The sequence below is a fragment of the Pleuronectes platessa genome, chromosome 1 (genome assembly GCF_947347685.1).
Source record: "Pleuronectes platessa chromosome 1, fPlePla1.1, whole genome shotgun sequence".
In the NCBI taxonomy this organism is placed as follows: domain Eukaryota; kingdom Metazoa; phylum Chordata; class Actinopteri; order Pleuronectiformes; family Pleuronectidae; genus Pleuronectes; species Pleuronectes platessa.
The window spans coordinates 22109296-22128435 of NC_070626.1; the positions used below are offsets into that span (position 1 = coordinate 22109296).

Consider the following 19140-nt stretch of genomic DNA (forward strand, 5'->3'; position numbering starts at 1 on the left):
TAAAATCCCGATAGCTAGATTGACAACCACTAATCACCGATGTACCCTACATTACCCCGCTCTCCCCTACTCGGTCACATGAATAGGCAAGTGTCAGATCATTTATTTCATGGTGACACTGGAGGTGAAGAACGCTTTTATCCCATCACTGCTGACATTAGCGGTCAGCCTCTCACCCTCTCGTCTGATGTCTTTAGGAGATCTCTCTCTCTAGCATTAAAAATGTAAAATGCAAACTCTTTTCAGATCTCTGTGAAACAGACACTCTTCAAATTACAATTTGGGTCACTAGGTTTCAAGATCCTCTCTGCTGTGTCTTTAGGCTCATCAGCTGTGCTATTTCAGATGTTAAGAAATAGACTGAACACTCGACCTCATTGCCTACCTGGGTGAATGTGATGCTACTGCGGCTCTTTCTCCTCCACGTTACATAACAAGAAAAATCTGATCCCAGTAGGATTAAGCCAGTAATACTCCGGAGTAAACTGAGAAATGCTGAGGTATTTTTCTTATTCGCCCGGGAGCAGATTCTGTACCTGCTGAGTCTGTGAATATTACGGCAGTGAACTGAGTGCTTATCTGTCAAACTGAAGCCCATCAAAACTCACAAATGAAATGTTCCCAAACACATTTATTATGACCAAATCTGATGCAATTGCCACTCATGAATTATGCACAACTGATACAACTCTGTACAATGATTCAATATCAGCACAGGGAGAATCAATTATTCACCAACGATCATTAAGATGCTGAAGATTTCAATGACTGCGACCGTCTTTGGTGGAAAAACGCTGCAAGTTTGTAAATGTGAGATAATCATTCATTCTGTGAAGTTCACCCATGACACATTAAGATATTTTCTTTTTTTGTTGACTATTAAATTCCCTGATGTTTGTTGTTGATCAACATATATTAAATCACAGCACCCTTGGTATTACAAAATGCTACAATGGACATGCACTGGATTGTCAGTCAGTAGTTTTTTAGGGAATAGAATGACAGATTGGAGGAAATGTGCTTATTCAGATTATTGCTGAGGTGGTGGATGCAATCATGAAGCTGTTTGCATCCACCACCTAAGCTATGTTAACTAAATTTATTAAGGTAAAGCTTAGCATAGCTTAGCTTAGCACAAAGGCTGTAAGTTGGTTGAAGGAGGACTTTGCATTGCACTTTTAGTTTAACTTTGACTTGTTAGCAGTGTTTATGCTAAATTAAACCAGTTGCCTATTGGCTGGAGTCTCATACTTAAAGGTAGGGTTGTTGATTTGTTCTTAAACCACCTGATATCTTATTTGCCTGCCCGTGCTCTCACTGTGCAAGACCGGAGTCTTCAGCTGTAGAGACATACCAGCTGAAGTAGGGAAGAGGGCCATAGGTTAGCCTGTGAGTCAAAAGTCAGCTTCCAGCAGTTGTCAGGCAGTGCAAGTTCATATGAGCATGGCTTCGGCAACAGGGTCAAAGTTTAGCCTGCATTATCTAAGCTTTCCAGAATTACCAACCCAATCTTTAAAGGGCAAATGTGAGATCAAATCAATCTCTTCATCTAATTCTCAGCAAATAAGCACATTTTCTAAAATTTAAAAATGTTCCTTTAATGGGCACTTCATGGTAAACAGGACATATTGTTTTATCATGTCAATAGAACGATAGCAATACATTTTTTATATTCACAAAACAAAAACAAAAATTTTGAGAAAGCAATGGCAAGACAACCGAATTTTTTCCTTTTTGTTGATGCAGTTGCTGAATCATTACCACATCAAAGGTCTGTCAATTATCACAGCAATTCTTGAAATGCAAACATTTTAATCATGAATAGAAATATACCTACTTAACAATGTGAAATGCCCCTCGGCCTCATGCATATAATCATTATATTGTCAAATTGTACAATACAGATTTCCAAACAGTACACAAGACTTATAGCTGAAACACAGATATGATAATTTCATGTTACAAATACATTATACCCTGAAAAGAGTATAAACGGTTATTGTGTTTGTCCATGAACCTTCTGGAGAGACTGTGGATTTAGTCCTGAAGTTATTGAAAAGCATTGTCACTTGTAAATCTTCTGGAGAGAGGTTTGATTCCAGACGGAGGCAGGACGATGAGGACAGGATGTAGATTGTTGCGGCAGTAGAGTTGTTACAAATACCTGCAGTTCAGAAAGTGTCTCTTTCCCTTTATATCTACAGTATGTGTGTTTGGTCAGATCCTGAAAGCTGATTCATCATGACGTGCATAGATACAGTACTGGTTTCTTTGAGCTGAGATAAATGTGGATGGAGGTAACAAATCTGCCTTCTATTTATAGTTTTTAGACACAAAGTTCAATACTTTCATGTTTAAATTACTTGTTTTGATTATACGCTCATTTCAATTTCTGGCCAAGCGATAAACAACAAGACTTAGATGACTCTCGTGGATGGACACTTAATAAGGTTAGCTTAGCATAGGTAAGCTTAGCATAGCTTAGCTCAGCACAAAGGCTGTATGCTTGTTGAAGCAGGATTTTGTTACCTTTAGAGCAGAGCATATCGATTTTATAAAGATGGACGACATGACACTTCCTCCAAAGTAAAGCCAAAGCATCTTGATCACCCCCTGGTGGCTGGCTGAAGTATAGGTAGTAAATCTCGCCTATTCAATGTTAGTGGATGGGAAATGGACCAAACTAAAAACTCAAAGAACATGTTAAATACATGTTTTTCTCAGAGATGGTTTCTGTCATTTAAGGTAATTATAATAATTTATTAAATATATACTTATTTAATTAAATAAATACAAGGTGAAATATAATGATTGAGTACTGCCAATAGAATCAATTACATGTATTGAAGGGACGTTGCTTCAGAGGTCAGACCCTAATCACTACTGCATAGACTTTCGTTTCAAATCTACAAGATGGCGCTGTTCATAGCTGGGATATTTTGGCTTCACATCTGGAAGTGAAGACGCGTCATCCATCATTACATACAATCTATGTGACCGAGCCATGTTAGGCAGCCCAAACTCCAGCTTCATATTTTCCGTACAAACATAGAGAGAGGATCTTCTTTTTCTCGCCAAGTGAATGAATATGCATTCCTCAAAATGTCAACCTATTCAATTAAAATCAAACTTACTGGAAAACAGCCACAAAACCGTAAACCTGTTGCCGATGAATCAATTCATGTATCTCTCAAGACTTCTCGCCATGTGGGGGGGAGTGGTCTCGCTTAAAGAGTAGTGTCACACCCTTCCTGAAGCGGTGGTCCCAGACGCTGTAGATGATCACGTTGCAGCAGCTGTTTCCTGTGAGGATCCAGAAGGCAACAAAGGAAAAGTTACACCAGGTGTATCCCACCACGTTCCCGAGCACAAACACTGCGATGGGAGAGAAGGATGCTGTAAAGGCAAAGGTCAGTATGCCAATCGTCTTGGCAGCTTTAATGTCGGAGAAAGAAGGCCTGTGAGGGCAGCCTCCTACGCCACCGCCACCTCCTCCATCACTCAGACTCCCCTCTGAGAGCAGTTTGCGTTTTCGGGAGTACCGTTGAATGCTTGTGAAGGACAAAATATTAACCACTAACGTGCCACCGAGCAGCGTGAAGTCAAACGTTGGGAACAGCAGCAAAATGTAGGCATCGGGTGGCAGCTGGCCTCCAAGCAATAGAGGTGTGTAGTTACACATTCGACTGCACTCATTGTACTCCAGAATGAAGTTACTGCTGAAGATGAGCGGCGCGAGAGCAAGCAGGAAGCTCGCCCCCCAAGAGAGCAGGATGAGGAGCAGAGTCCGCCTCCGAGTCACCAAGGCATCCTTTTGGAGCGGCCACAAGATGGCAACGCTTCGCTCCAACGTCATGAGGAAGATGGTGCTAATGGAGACAAACGTGCATCCGGCAAACACGGGGCCAATTAGCAGGCAGGGCTGCCAGGGGCTCACTATTCCGCCGAGGGAGGAGGAGTCCAGGGAAGTGGAACTACCCTGGTACCAAATGGGAAGAGAGCTCGTCACCATTAGAGAGATTTCAGTGTAGACGGAGAAAGGGACGACGAGGACACCGACCATCATGTCTGCTATGGCCAAAGACACTGCAGAGAAAGAAGACACAATGAGAAGAAGTATAAAAAGACAAAGAAGAAGACAAAGAAGTAGTCAAGAGATGTATTCCGGCTGTTTTCTTCTCGATTCGCCTCCAGTTATTCTAGTTACAATTGCACTTACTGCATGTGAATCATTTTTATAAAACATACAGTGAGCATTTCCAAAAAAATGTTGCCATGAAAAAATGGTTAGCAATATGGTTTACAATATTTACCTTTCAAGTAACCCTGTGGTGTTCTCGACTGCCTTGTTTGCACAAAGACAGTAAGCGTGACCACATTTCCAACCACAATGGCAAATGCCAGGCTGACCATGAATACCACTGCCAAGGTACGGTTGACAAACCCACAGCAACACAGGGTACAGAGAGGAGCCAGTGAATGGCCGGACCCGGGTCCTGCCTGAGTCGCTGTGGTCAGGTTGAATGGGCTGTCGGTGATCGGCAGCAGAACCGCTGTGCTACCTGGGCCGCTGACGTTGTGAAGCAGAGCAGTCATGGCCCAGGATACACTGACTGGTTTATTCCTGGGATGTGTCGGTGGACTGGCTGCTCAGGAGACCATGTCCTGTGCTGAGGAACTGTCCTGTTGAATGAAAACATTTAAATCACATCTTAAAAACACCAGAGAAATGTATAGCTGACAGTAATTGTTTATCAAATTCATTCAGTCATGGTTTTCCGGTACCACATCAAATCTTTGCAAAACAAATCAAAAGTGGTGGGATGTTAGAAAGTACATTAACCTTGTTACTTTAATTTCTATGCCGCTTTATTTTTACAATGCATTGCTTGAGTTATTAACTGTCAATAATGAAAGAGGAATTTGTCCAATCAGAGTGGGTTGGTAACAATAGGCCGTGCTGCCTTCGTCATCATCAAGCGGGTCGAAAAGTGAATGTGATTTCTTTTACTTTTACTTGGGTATATTTATTGTCTATTTATCTGTACTTTTTCTTAAGTAAAACCTTTGAGCACTTCCTCCACCACTGCGAGTCAACTTGTATGATAAAGTAAAGCCTCAGTTCAACAGAACATCAACTGTCATGATGCAATCAAGTCAAAATCTTGATTTCCGCTGTCATTAATGTTATAAATAACTGAGATGACACACTTCAGATACAAAACAAATCTATTGTCTCAAGTGTTCAGCGCTAAAACGGGACCAAATGTTTTTAAACCTAGTTGCTGTTTGAAATGCTGCTATATATAAATGCCATGACTGCACAGAGATGATTGATTTGAAAATACCGTTTATTTTTTTAACTTTGTAATATCTTATCATATATCAAGCCCATAATTCAATGATGGTTTGGAGGTTGTTGAAGACTAAATATGTGCAGACTTGAAAACACTACAGTTTGCACAATTTTTAAAATGAAGAAAAATGTGTTATAGTTATTGACCTCCACCTGGAGTAGTAAGTGAGTGTGTTGTGGTGATATGATGTCTCTCTGTACTCTAACACTGTTGGGAGCACCTCAATGTTGTCAGTACCCATGCAGAAACTCTAGGTTCAGTACTAAATGTCCATCTCAGCTGACAACCAAATACGCAGGTCCTTCAATCATTTATGCTGTTCACTGGGCTGGAGAGCAGAAAGGTGCACACGTCAAACCAAACAAAGGATAACAGGAATGGACATAATCAGACCAGAGCAAAACCAAAGTCAAACCCATGTTCTCGCCATGGCTTTGAAACACAATCAAAGAAACGTCATAAGCTTGGAAACATCTGGTACCAGCAGTGAATTCGCCTCAGAATAATGAAAACTTGACAAGAAAGAGATAAAAAAAAAACTGCCTGTTTAAAGGACCAGTATGTCTCATTCACAGTGTTTTCATCAGCTATAATTACCTGAGACTCAAGACTATTGTTTTCATGAGCCATAGTGACATTGACATGACAACTCCCAAAAGTAAAGCTAAAACATCTTGATTGCCCCCTGGTGGCTGGCTGCAGTATAGGACCTTTTGGTTGCTTTACGTTAGCGAGTGGTGAGGAGCATTCAAATAGGTGCAATCTGCAGACTCACCACCGGATGCCGCTACACACTGGTCTCACTTTGATTTAGAATTAATGATCCTTCCACAAATTAAATTCAAATATGCTGATAGTACAACATTTCATGTACAGAAAGTAATATAAGCGGTCAAGTTTTTTTTTTACAAATGCATAAGGTATATATATAAAACAGGATATTGTCGAGAGGATTAACCGCAAGCAGGTGGATGTGTTGATGACATTCCCAAAATTGGAATTGGAATATTTTGAATCTGTGGTTGGTCTTGAGCAGGTAGCTTTATGGTCTCATGCTTGTTTTTTTCTCTAATGCTACCAGAGACATTTCAGTTCCAGTGGGGTCCAAAAGTAAAGAAATTAACCTTAACCAGTCTAGTTGAGAGTCCTTCCTTTAACACTTTCAATGTTCAGGTGATTGTAAATGAATGTATTGCTGGTTTTCCAGATACAAGTTGTCTGTTTGTTAAAGTTACGCTTCTCATTGCCCCTTGGTGTTCACTTCATATCAGTGACAGTAATAATCAGCTGCAGCAACACGTTAAAACTTACAAACCAAAGAACGGTGTAAATCTTTTTATTGTTTTGATCTATAAATCATTTAAACAGATTCATCATGAGGATAATTAAAACGTGCAGCATAAATGATACATCCAAAGATAAATCATGAATTATACACATGCTGGCTTGTTTCTTTCAACTGCTTTGGGCAAATATGTTGTCATTTAATAATGTCTTAACAAATCCATCCCTTTACTCTTTATTTATCTGATGTCACTAGAGTTGAAACAAACCAAACAAAATTGGGGGTGAACCTCATTAAGGAACTTTTTGCATTTACCTTGACTAAAGATGACAAGCGGAAGTGTACACTGCGGCAAGACCTCAGGCATAGTGAGACAAACAGCTGACAGCAAAGACAGTGCATTTGCACACACACACACACACACACACACACTCACAGTTCACTGTTTACCAACATCCCCTTCAACTAGCTCCTATATTTGAATTTTAACAGGGTGCTTTAGTCAAATACTGCAGACCTGCCTCAACAGTGGAGATGTAGAATGTATTGTACAGTGTGAAAAAATAACAATCAAGATTATTCATGTAATGTTAAAGGGGAATGAGTCTAAAACTGCTGTTAAATGTTCATGTAAATGTTATATCAATCAAAAGGGACGTGGACTTACTCAGATATAAGGGGCTGGATGGCACTGACTTACATGTGATCAACAACACTCAAGCACCAGTGCAGTTGGAGGACAGTTCTGAATAAGTGTTAAACCCGTTCTAAGGGACAAAGTGCAAAGAGATGTGGTAACAAACTGTGCTGTAAGTGCAGGTAGAGTGTTAGTGGTGTTAGGAGAGGAGGTGCTCTCTGAGGAGAAGACTCTTCAATGGCTTCTTGGAGACAGAGAGGGGAGCGTGTTCCACCACCTGGGAATCACCATTCAGTTCAGAGCAACCCAGTGGCAGAGATGGAAGACAAACCTGTATGATCGAGTTCATGGGTTCAATAATCTCTGTGTTAGGAAGCATTAGAAACTTGAGTTTGATTGGAACGACCATGCATGTCCAGTGAAGGTCAATGACCAGCTGAGTGACATGTTTCCTTTAAAGATGATCGAAAATCAGACGCAGCACCACATTCATCACAATAAATTATCTTGAAAACAGGAATGCTTGGATGTACTTTCGTGCTAATCCATCAACTTAATGCTGAGGTGTTCTGAAAACCTGAATTATTGTCAACACATGAATACCACTTCTTTTCAATAAGTCAAACCGGTGATGCCAGTGGCTCTAGAGGTCATCGAACTAGGATGAAATAGGCGCTTAATACATTTTTGTGTTAGGGCGAATGGACCAATTTACGAGCAGGCCTTGCATTGACATCTTAAGAGTCATACAGTTTGTAGCCATGCAGGTCTTTCTTACCCCAATCAGTGGAGGCAGATGTCCGCCTGTCCTGCTGGAGGTTTTATGATTTTTTCTCTCCACAGTGCATTGTGGGAACTGTTGGGTTTCTCTATAATTTTTGAGGTCTCAACCTTACTATGTTAATTTGCCTTGAGATAATGTATGTTATGATTTGGCGCTATACAAATAACATTGAATTCAACTGAGTTGCAGTGCAATGAGTTACTTGAACAACTGGTAATTCACCATATTTGACCACATGTGCACAAATAAATCCAACCCCGAGGGTCCTTAAATAACGCCTACCCTTGTCTCTCTCTGGAGACACTTGTGCTGGAATAGCTGCACTTGAGGTTGTTGTTCATGCATGCAGTGAATTTTCTCTGACAGCTCTGTGTCCCTGAGGGACAGGTTGGACATATGTAGGAAGAGTCTGGGGGCTTGGTCATGGCTCTCAGGCCAGATCGCCAATCGCACAGAAGGGTCATGTGCAGTAATAATGGACAGGCTGGCTCTGAGCCCCCTGAGGCCGACATCCACAGCACACGAGCAGAAAGACCACTTCCTCTTCACATCTTAACTTGTCATTCTGTCTGTGTTCGTTTCACTTGTGGTTATCAGAAAAGTGCACGAGCAACACACTCACACAAACGCAGATACAAAAACGTAGTGTGACTTTCCGGTTCTGGTTATTATATATTTTCCTGTCTTAGCGTCACGCTTACACATTTTCTTGTTCCTTAGCAACATCAGTTTTTGCTACAATTATGCTTCACACCAATATTCTCATTTTACATTACCTCTCACTCTAGATTTTCTTTTTTCAAAATGGCATTTCACCACAGCAATTATAGCATTCATAGGAGTTTTGAGCCCTGCAGCAATTCCTTTTAAAACTCTTTCTACTTCAAAACATATATATTACAAAATTTATATTTTCAATATTTTCACATCCTATCAGTTATTCTTTTAACAGTTTGTATGAAAATATCTTTAAGTGCAAGGAAAGAAGTCTCGGAAACAAGCAGATAACAAATTTGCATTTGTGGAAACTTACAAATAAATTTGTCTATAAGTACTTTTTTTAAATTACACACTTCATATTGAATAGTCAGGGTACTATATATATAAGTCCTCTCACTATATGATGAGGTTTCAATATGAGCGGGATGTTATCGAATATACATTTTAGCACTTCCATGATATAAAATAAAAGGGGTGAACAAGAACCAATGTATTATACATAATAATTACAGCAACAAATGTGTGAAAACTGTAATCTCCTTTATAGATAAAGCTATGTATACAGGCACACCCTTCTTTCAAATTGAGGCCTAATGTGTAGTTCTCCAACAACACAAATAATGCACAAAAAAATCATTAATTTAAAATAAGCATTCAAGTCTACAAATATTTTAATATGTCATACATATAAAATAAATAATTTCCCTTCCGTTCCATGTCCGTTACCTCAGTGTACTTGGCTTATTACTCAGTATTTCAACTTTTGTTCCTCAGTAAAAGTAATAAAGTAAGTGTAATTTACTAAAACAAAACTGTGAACTCCCCATGTTATACAATTGTCTTTTGTCTTTTTCTCTTGTACCTATGTACATGTACCCAATACTTATTTGATTGATATATGCACACAGAATAATTCCATAGCTGTGAGCTGTAATCTGAACAGATTACTGTTGAAGTGATCTTTGACATTTAATGTGTGGCCATGAGTGTATGAGTGTGTGTGTATATGGTGTCTCCAGTGTGTAAATTGCATGGTGCTAATGGTCATCACACCCACCTCAGTGTACTTAGTCAGCCGCTGCAGGACTCAAGGATCAGACACAGAGCAGGAATCCACAGGCTCACTCTTCTTATAATGATTAGAGTGTATTGAAGTGATTTTAGAGGGAAAATGGAGATTTTAAAATCAGGGTCATAATGTTGTATTGACGAAGGACTCAACCTTGTCAGTATCAATGATTATCTTGCTGCTCTTTGTTAGAAACACTTAACATGCAACATTTTGCAAAAGCTTCCTGTTTAACAGTCTCTGTAAGTGCATCAACATTGAGTTAGACAAACTTAAAACTATAACGTAGAAAACACGAAGCTGAATAAACAGCTACTTTCCCGCTTTTTGAAATCCCAGTACTTGGAAAGTCATATTATTCCACAGAAAAAAGTATTTTCATCGAACTAAATATCAACAATAATTCCTAATCATTTAGAGGCAAATTCACACGACTCATCCATTTTCAATCGACACTCAAACAACGATATATCACATATACTACACAAACCAAACATTGAAAAAGAGAATCAGATGGATGATCTTACCTGCGTTTCCACCGTCATGGACCATAGAGCAGTTGTGCATAGACAGGTGGATAAAACAATCCTGTGTTAAAGTGGGTGTAAAGTCCGGTTAAAATCCTCCAGAGAAGCAGAAAGCGGAGCTGTGGTCGTTTCATCATTCATCCTGCTGGAGCACACAATCAGCACAGAGCCTCTCACCGGCTCCAGCTCTCTGTCCCTGTGATTCCGCCTCCCCCCTCTCTCCCCCCTCTCTCCCTCCTCTCTCCCTCCTCCGCTTTTCTCTCTCTCTCTCTCTTTCTCTCTCTCTCTCATTCTTTCGGCATTCAACCTCCATACCCCACTTCACTGCCCCCCCCTCCTCTCCTCCGGTCACCCTCTGCATGGCTTGCAGTTCTTGTCGCATGCACAAGCACTTCCCCTAGAGATTCAAGTACAGTCTGCAGCAGCGTTTTACCCTCCTCTCTCATCCTTTCCTCCCACGTTTCTCCTCCCACTCATTTTATTCCCCCCTTGTTCTTCAACCCCCCCAAGCATCTCTCAGGCCGTTATGTATTCTTCGTGAACTCTCACATTCAGTCCACGCTTCACGATTTTAAATTTAACTCTTTACACAAGGGACGTAAACCTTCAACCTTGTATAAGGACCTTTTTCTTCACTTCATCTTTCACACTTGCAAGTTTCCAAACTACTAACAACCGTCTCACTCCTGCTCTCTGTGTGTTGGAACAGAGCTGCAGAATGAATGAAAGAGACAACGATGGAAAAAAGAGCCCGAGAGAGATACAGATACATAGAGCTAATGAGAGGTGACTGTTTTACAGTATGAGTGGGGGGATAATGCATCCATCCTCTCTTGGGGCGTTCGAGTTTTTCCAGCCGATGGCCTTGGCTTTTGCACGTGGCTTTGACCGTGGCTGGCACACCGGTCATATTCCATTCTCTTTTTTGCCCCAGGTCATATCATACACAAACGGCTGAGGCCTCTTTGAGACTTCTAGTCCGCACAGTACTGAACAGGTACAACCTGGCCTCTGCTTGATTACATGTAGGATCCCAGTAGCCTGAGTGACTGGATGTGCGATGCTCCAGCACAGTCACTTCAACATCTCTCAGACCAGCTGCCACAACATAATCTTTGATAGAAGATTACAAATCACTCTATAAATAATACAACACAGTACAGGCAGCAACTTGAACCAGTCCAACAGGGACAGTCGCTGTGTCATTCGTTGTGTGAACAGGAGTACATTTTCGATGAAATCTTTTCCTATGGGTGTGGGGGGACTTTAAAGCTTTATTTACCTCCCCCCACTAATTAAAAAAAAAATTTGGTCATTGTATTGGATCTTCAAGCTTCATTGTGTAGAATGACGTCCGTACACTCGGCACTGGAAGACTCTTCACTTTCATCAGCTGGAGGGAAAGTTTTCTTCTCTTATAAAATCGCAGGTCTGTGAGCAGGAATGCTCACCAGTGGACGCCAATCCTGGGCCAATCAGCAACTTACACAGGCGTGATGTGAAGTTTCCATTGCATTGCAAACACAATGATAATGGATTTAAGATCAAGGGCAAAATCATCTGGAATTTTTTTTTCAATGCAGGATTAAGCATATGGGTCATTTTTTGAATTTCTATCCAGCTAATAGCACCTTTTTCTTTGGAGAAAATTACATTGAATTAAATTAAATTTAATTTGTATAACACAGTTCCCTCTGCGAGCAAACAATCAATCAAGAACCTTTCATACAAGTCAGTGCTTCACAAGTGACGACAATAATAAGACTACACAAATACAAATGCTCTCAATGAAATACCAGAAAAAAGCTATAACAATATTTAAGCTATTTTCTGGAAAACAATAAATAGAAATAGTAAAAGTGAACAAAATTAGATAAAAAAAACATACTCATATTTAAGGGCAGATAAAATTGATTTAAATTTTTATTCCAGACACAATAAAATATTGTCAAACCTTTTAACAGGAAAATAAATTCAGCACTATAGAGTCACACATTATTATTCAAAGTATAGTCTGTGTTTCCAAAACATGCCTGAGGGGATGTTTAAATACACTATTAGCATATAGGATGTGAGGGTGCAGTCAAAGGAGCAGGTGCGCTATTAGCTCTGCATGCTAACAAGCTAACAATATCATCACTCACTTAATTAACTTACTGATTTATGTTGATTAGACTGTAACACTTCCCATGCTCACCATTTTAGTTTTAGCATACAAACGTTTGCCATCATCACAAAACACAAAGTACAGTTTGATTTCGCACAACTGAGAGAATCACCAATCAACTGACTGACATTACTCTAAAAATATGTGTTCATGATATAATCAGCACTTAAACATGATTGTTTTGACTGTGTGTTATGGCAACGTGGATGAGGTTAAAGTGCTGACAGAGAGAAGAGAGGGGCTTCTTAAATAAACAGCTTCTGTCTCTGATCCAGTTAAGATTGCACTCGCCCCCAGGTCACTTAGTACAGCTTGCAGAGTCAAGCTTTAGTAACACAGCCAGCAGGAAATGACTTCATTTGAAATCAGTGTGCGGTTTTTCAGAATTTTAATGTCCAATTACATGCTTAAACTGATTACCCTCAGGAAATCATTTCTCTGGGCTCGCAAGAACTTGTGATCAATCGCCTTCAACAATGAAACGAACTTTGAAGTCAAAGATATGAATCTGAATTCTCTCTATGGGCTTGTTGGCTGTGGGACAATGCTCACTTACGGCGTGCATTTGAAAATCTGGCTTTGCGTGTCAGTACTCATGTAAAGTAACTACTGTTGAAATATTTAAATATACTCTACAAACATTTAAACTTACCCTCTGTAAACATAGGTTAAAATATACTTAACATATTTCTTATGAATTTGTCTCTTTTGGTATTTTTACCTGCCACGTCAGGTACTTTGTTGATTTTGTTAGCATTTTATGTTTGATTAAGACCATGTTCGCCTACCCCATCCATACATCAATCCATCCATCCATCCTTATTCCACTTATCCTTTGAGGGTCATGGGGGGAGCTGGAGCCAATATGTCCACTTACTTTAATACTGAAAACCAGCTGAAAAATTGAAAAATTGACATGAAATGCTAAATCAAAACCAAAAACAAGTTTTATGAAAGCAGAGGCTGTAGTTTTAGCAACCTATCATACTGTATGTTATATGTTACACATTGTCTTAGATGATTCTTGATGGGACATCATTATTTTTGACGAACAGCTTTTTCAAATAATGCAAAGCAATATAATTAAAAGTCAAGGCAGCAAACTGAAATAAAAAATCTAATTTTAGTCACAAACCTCTGGAGCCTCGCTATGACCTCTTGTAAATAACCAAAGCCGTAATGCTGGACTTTCCTCCCTCGTGCACATGTGTCATGGCACAGTTAACTATTTACTGCCGGGAATTTGACGAAATATTGTGTTTGTGTTCCCTTCAGATAAATCGAAAGGGGTCGTCATGTGCTTTTTTTTTTACTGTAAAAACAATTTGAACTGCACATTGTGCTGCAATATCATTGTGTTATAATCTTGGACTGATCAAAATCAGTCAGCATTGTTTACCTTTTGTAAATACTGACAGAAAACATTTACACCATATGGTCAATCTGTTGAAATCAATAACAACTGGCTGTCAAATGATTTGCTGTCGTATTTCTACTGCTACAGAATTTAATCACAGATGAATGTCCTGTGTCCTGAATCCAGACTGTGGACATTAGAGATTTCGCAACCGCTTTATTTCAAAATCCAGGAATCAATATTTCTGTCCTGGGACATTTGGGGAAATTTGGGGACATTTTCAGGGCTCTGAGCCATTATAAAGACTCCCGGCTCCAAAATGCACAACACACTGAAGAGCAGAGATTAAAACCAGTCGCTGCATGAACAAGAGGAATATTAACAACAAAATGTGGTGAGTTCATTTATTCTGTTGTAGAAACTTTTTTTTTATGCCACTTTCACTGACTTTGAGTTACCCAGTGATGTTTGGTGAGATAATGTAAATTAGTGGCTGAATATTCAACTAAAGAATTTTAATCCAGTAGCGGACCTGTTGTTCGAAATGATGGAGAAAGATTTACCGTCTGTTCATCATGTGTCTGCTGTTTCTGAAGGTTTTCTCTGACTGTGCTCCTCCTGGCTGCACTGGCCTCTCTGGCGGACGTGTCTCATGCTGAGGACAGGATTGAACACTCTTTGTCAGGTAACACACACCAACATTTACACAAACACACACACATGCCTGTTCTGATAAACACTGTATCTTCATTTAAAACCTTTTCATAGTTCAATACTGCATGAATATGATAAATATAGACGATAGAACAATTGTTGGTAGGGAACTCAATTTGACCCACAGAGCATGACAAGTTCAAACCTACAGCCATTGATACTCCGGATGTTTAGCATATATGCAAAAGTAATGAGAGTTATATGCTAATATCAGCATGCCAACATAGTCACAATGACAATGCCAGCATTCTGATGTATAGCTGGTTTACATTAGCCAAATTGTATACAGGTATGGGTAAGCAAGTGAAAAGCTGTCATTTATTTTGAAGCTATTCTGTCATAACTGGTTCATCTATTTAGCAAGTTTCAAAAGTTAAAAAAGAAATACAGCAAAAGTAAATAAACAAGATAAAATTATTTAACAAACTTATTCCATTTGTCAAGTAAAAAAAAATGAAAATATCCGATTTAAAAGACGATAAAGAGTTTTGTAGTCTGAGCTCATCAGATGTACGGCAATAAATGAAGAAATTCAAAGTTTGGGCTGTTGATGGCGCTGTGTGAGAATGGAAAGGAGTTTTTACAAATTGTTCTCTGAGCAGATGTGTGTACAAAATTTCGTAACAACCCATTCAATAATTGTGTACACCCAAAAACGGTTGATGTCTCCGAATAGCCCATTCTCATTATACTGTATTTTTACATTTGTTTAGATTAATTTTGAAACAACTTTGGTAACTAAAAATCATCTTTCAAACTCTAATATATCCCAAAATGTATCCATTCAAAACAACAGCCTTTCACTTCAGCACATGTTTAAGTGGATCCAAGTGACCACAGGCTCCTTCGCTCTGATGTCCGCTGCTGCTTAGCACTAATACCTTCTAGGCAGTTGCTGTTCAGAAAGATAACTCCTGCAGGGACTGACAGGGCTGTCCTGCACAATCTGAGGTCTGGGCTATTACAGCTCATTTCAGATACCGATCTTCATTTGGTTCTGGACTTACAGAATCTGACAACCCTAAAAAAGGGAGATAAACCAATAAATCAGAGTCTGTGAGAGATATGACTTATCTGACGGGAGGCCCGTTGAAAAATGATTTGTTGATAACAGGAGGAATATATTTTTCAGTATAAAGATAAGCATAATGGAATGAGGAAAACATAAAGTAACAGAAGCTCTGAATACATTTTCTGTTCATGCAATCTATGTAGTGCATTAGTCTCATTCATTTTATGGTATGTGTAAGTCATTGTCCAGTTAGTTAAATACAAGCAATACAGCAATACACAACATGCTTTAATATCTGAAATAATTAGTCATCGAAATGCTAGGTTATAATATCTATGGTGGAAAATTAACAATATTTCTGTGTAGAGTAAATAGTAGGGGCACTAATATTGATCCTTGTGGGACACTATTATCTACAAGTCTGGGAATTTATTTCCAGAAATGCAAGATTTTAACCAGCTATAAGCTATCTAAAGGTTTGAAACAGAAAATAAAAAGAAAGTAAAAAGAATGAAAAAATAAATTTGTGATTTATTTTCCAGCCTCCAGATTGGCATCACTCCGGTCCAGGCGAATGGTTGGGGGAACTCTGGCCCCTCATGTCCCCTGGCAGGTCATGGTGTACCTTGCTGACAGCCTGATCGACGGAGGCTATGCAGGTGGTGCTCTTATATCTGATCGATGGGTTTTGACGGCTGGCAGGAACCTGTTTGTAAGGAAGAGTCGAGAGGACATTCAGGGAAAACATCCCATAATCCCCAAAGTGTACGTGGGAATCTCCGAACGGGAAGAAGCCGGTGCCTCTAAAGAGGTCGCGGTAGAGAAGGTGGGTAAACAAAATTATATATTAGGGTTGGAGACAGACTATACCTTATTGACTTTTCACTCATCATTCTTATGGTCTTCAAGCCTTTTAAATCACAAAGCTTTATGATATAAACGTATGACCCAACAAAGTTGGATGAAAAAAAGTCTATATGATTATAATACTAAGAATCTTTGTTTTTTTTAGTGAAAAAACAGCTGCAAGATAAATAACCGAAACACTTACCTTCGTCTCCGGCAGGTTGTTCTCCATCCAAGCTTCCAGAATAACTCTGACTGGGACAACGACCTGGCTCTGATCCAGCTGAAGGAGCCTGTGGTTATGAGCGATAGGGTGACCCCCATCCCCCTGCCGGAGAGCGGACACGACCTGAACAACACCGTGGGAGGGTCAGGGGTCATCGCCGGCTGGGGCTGGGGGATCCACCTCACCCCTGCTAGGTCACTGAAATACCTCAAACTCCCGCTAGCGGATCATTCTCACTGTGAAGCAGAATATGGAAGTGTATCCTTCACTCCAGATGTAGACGACAACATGTTTTGCACAGCGGCTACTAACTACGGGGAAAATGTTTGTTTTGGGGATGCAGGGGGGGCTCTGGCTGTCAATGACACAGAAACTGGGGACATTTACGCTGCAGGGATCCTTTCCTATGACAAACCCTGCACAAGATACAAGTACGGAGTCTATATGAAGATTTCCTCGTACTTACCCTGGATTCACAGTGTCATCAGGGGAGACACAGAGAAATCGTCTTCTCTGCGCTCGGATGCAATGTCCAAAATGTACAAGTGGCAGCAGTAGAGCTTCAGGTTTTGTTTTTTTGAATTTGTAAAGAACATAATTGTGAATTTTAAACCATGAATTTTATTAAATAGTCCATTCATAACGTAACTACTGCAGTCTTCTGTCTCTTTATTGTTGTGATGAACAACATTTAAAAGGGTAGACTTGTTGACAATATACATATACTGTATACTGTACACATATATATTTGTTGAAATAAATTCAATATATGGATTTCTGCTTGTTTGCCATAATCCACACAAGTGAGTAGAACATGATGGATGTCTAACAGCATCCTTTAAAGAGAGTGATTTTATCTTCATACTTAAACAATGACTGCGTCTAACCTCCCTCTATGTTGGCCGGTGTGCAGCTGTGTGGTTTACTGTTATAAACACTTAAAACATCAACATTTTGCACAAAGAAGTAAGAGGTTGGGTGGTTGGTTGGATGGATCAACTAAATATCACCACATTTTCACCATAACCCTACATAAGTAATTTGTGTGTCTGCAGTGAAATCTTAACCACAGTGAATTCTATACATATTTCTACATGTATACATATATAATTTAATGTTAAATATATTCCTAGTTCTGGATTTATATTACTTACAAGAGAGGTCTCAGATAAAAAAATAGAAAAAGGAGGAAAGAATAATTCTGGACTCACAACTATGCATTGATTGGCGATGGGTGTGCGTGATGCATGGTGCAGGAGCGATTGTTAAGTATCAATATCAATCATTGTTTCGTGTTAGGGACACACAAGCCGGCTTTTATGCTGACATGCCATGCTAGCTCTCTGTGCAAAGCTAAAGAGAAGTACACGGAAAATCAAATCCGCAACCACAACCTTTAACAATTAACATTATTGATACCTGTTCTTGATTTATTTTAGACAAGATTTGATTGGCTAGTGCCTCTGTTGCCACATGAAAAGTTGAGCTCTGCTAAACTTCTGCTATACAACGTCTGAGCAACCACAATACAATTCTTCAACGCATAATGTCCCCTCAATCAAAGGGAATGAGTAGCCTTTTAGTTGAAGCCTCCAGCACATGTTTGAATCCTGCATAATTTCTCTTCATTTGGAGGACTCAAAGTTGAGACCACATTTCCTCATGTACAGTCTTCAGCATGAAAGACAGAACTCAAATCATTGCCTGCAGAGGAGTATTTCTCCGACAATAGAAGCGGGACATAAAAGATATTTTGACCCGTGGGGTGCATCCACTCCGCCAGAACACGTGGGCTGTGTCAATAACAAACGCTTCTCTCCACATCAGAGAAGAAGGGCTATGACAGATGCATGTCTGATACAATATGAGAGCAAAAGATGAGAGGGAAGAGGAAATCAAAGTGCAGGGCCTGAGACTTCTGTTTTCATTGCTCTGGATCTGATCCAAATGTTCACTTATTACCTACCTCTTCAGTCTTATTTTGAGTAGGAAAGAGACATTTAGCCATTTTAAAGTTTTTATTTATTTATATATTTTTCCAATCGTTCACTCTCTTTTATCATTATTAACTACTTTTACTTATTCTTACTATATCTCTTTTATTATTTTAATTCTTGCAATTTTATTTTTATATTTTATTTTTTAATTTGGTTTATCTCCAGTTTACTTTGTTCATTACTCTCAAATTGTTTTTATTGTTTCTTTTCTTTAGCTCGTTGTTTTTTTTTTGTCTTATTATCATATCGTCTATCATATGTGAAACACTTTTTTTTAAAGATTTGTTTCCTGACCTTCAACCTGTGAGATGTCTGGATTCTACCTGACTTCCTGTTTCACCAAACCCGAAAGTCTGACCACTAGAGCGTTCCTCATTTGTCATCTGCATTGGGACCTCACCTTTTTGTTTTTTGATGTAACCCTGGTGTGAATGAAGTGGTT

The 19140-nt window shown here is 39.4% G+C and overlaps 2 protein-coding genes across 4 annotated transcripts; one reads left to right on the forward strand and one right to left on the reverse strand.

The window, feature by feature from the left end:
* Positions 1-613: 613 nt before the first annotated feature.
* LOC128437204 (beta-2 adrenergic receptor) lies at positions 614-13888 on the reverse strand. 3 transcript variants are annotated; one of them, XM_053419278.1, is made up of 6 exons: positions 13682-13888; positions 13335-13441; positions 10380-10440; positions 9841-9909; positions 4314-4683; positions 614-4086 (listed from the first exon to the last, which is right to left on the reverse strand). In XM_053419278.1, the coding sequence occupies exons 5-6, from the start codon at positions 4594-4596 to the stop codon at positions 3191-3193; spliced, it is 1179 nt and encodes a 392-aa protein (XP_053275253.1). In that variant the 5' UTR covers positions 4597-4683; positions 9841-9909; positions 10380-10440; positions 13335-13441; positions 13682-13888; the 3' UTR covers positions 614-3190. The 3 variants fall into 3 exon arrangements, with proteins under 3 accessions (XP_053275253.1, XP_053275244.1, XP_053275237.1); XM_053419269.1 differs by having other exon boundaries at positions 9841-9912; XM_053419262.1 differs by lacking the exon at positions 9841-9909 and having other exon boundaries at positions 10380-13441; positions 13682-13887.
* A 251-nt stretch (positions 13889-14139) lies between these two features.
* hp (haptoglobin) lies at positions 14140-17349 on the forward strand. Its single transcript, XM_053419291.1, has 4 exons — positions 14140-14297; positions 14500-14588; positions 16172-16455; positions 16696-17349. Exons 1-4 carry the CDS (start codon positions 14266-14268, stop codon positions 17257-17259), a joined length of 969 nt encoding a protein of 322 aa, XP_053275266.1. The 5' UTR covers positions 14140-14265; the 3' UTR covers positions 17260-17349.
* Positions 17350-19140: the final 1791 nt, after the last annotated feature.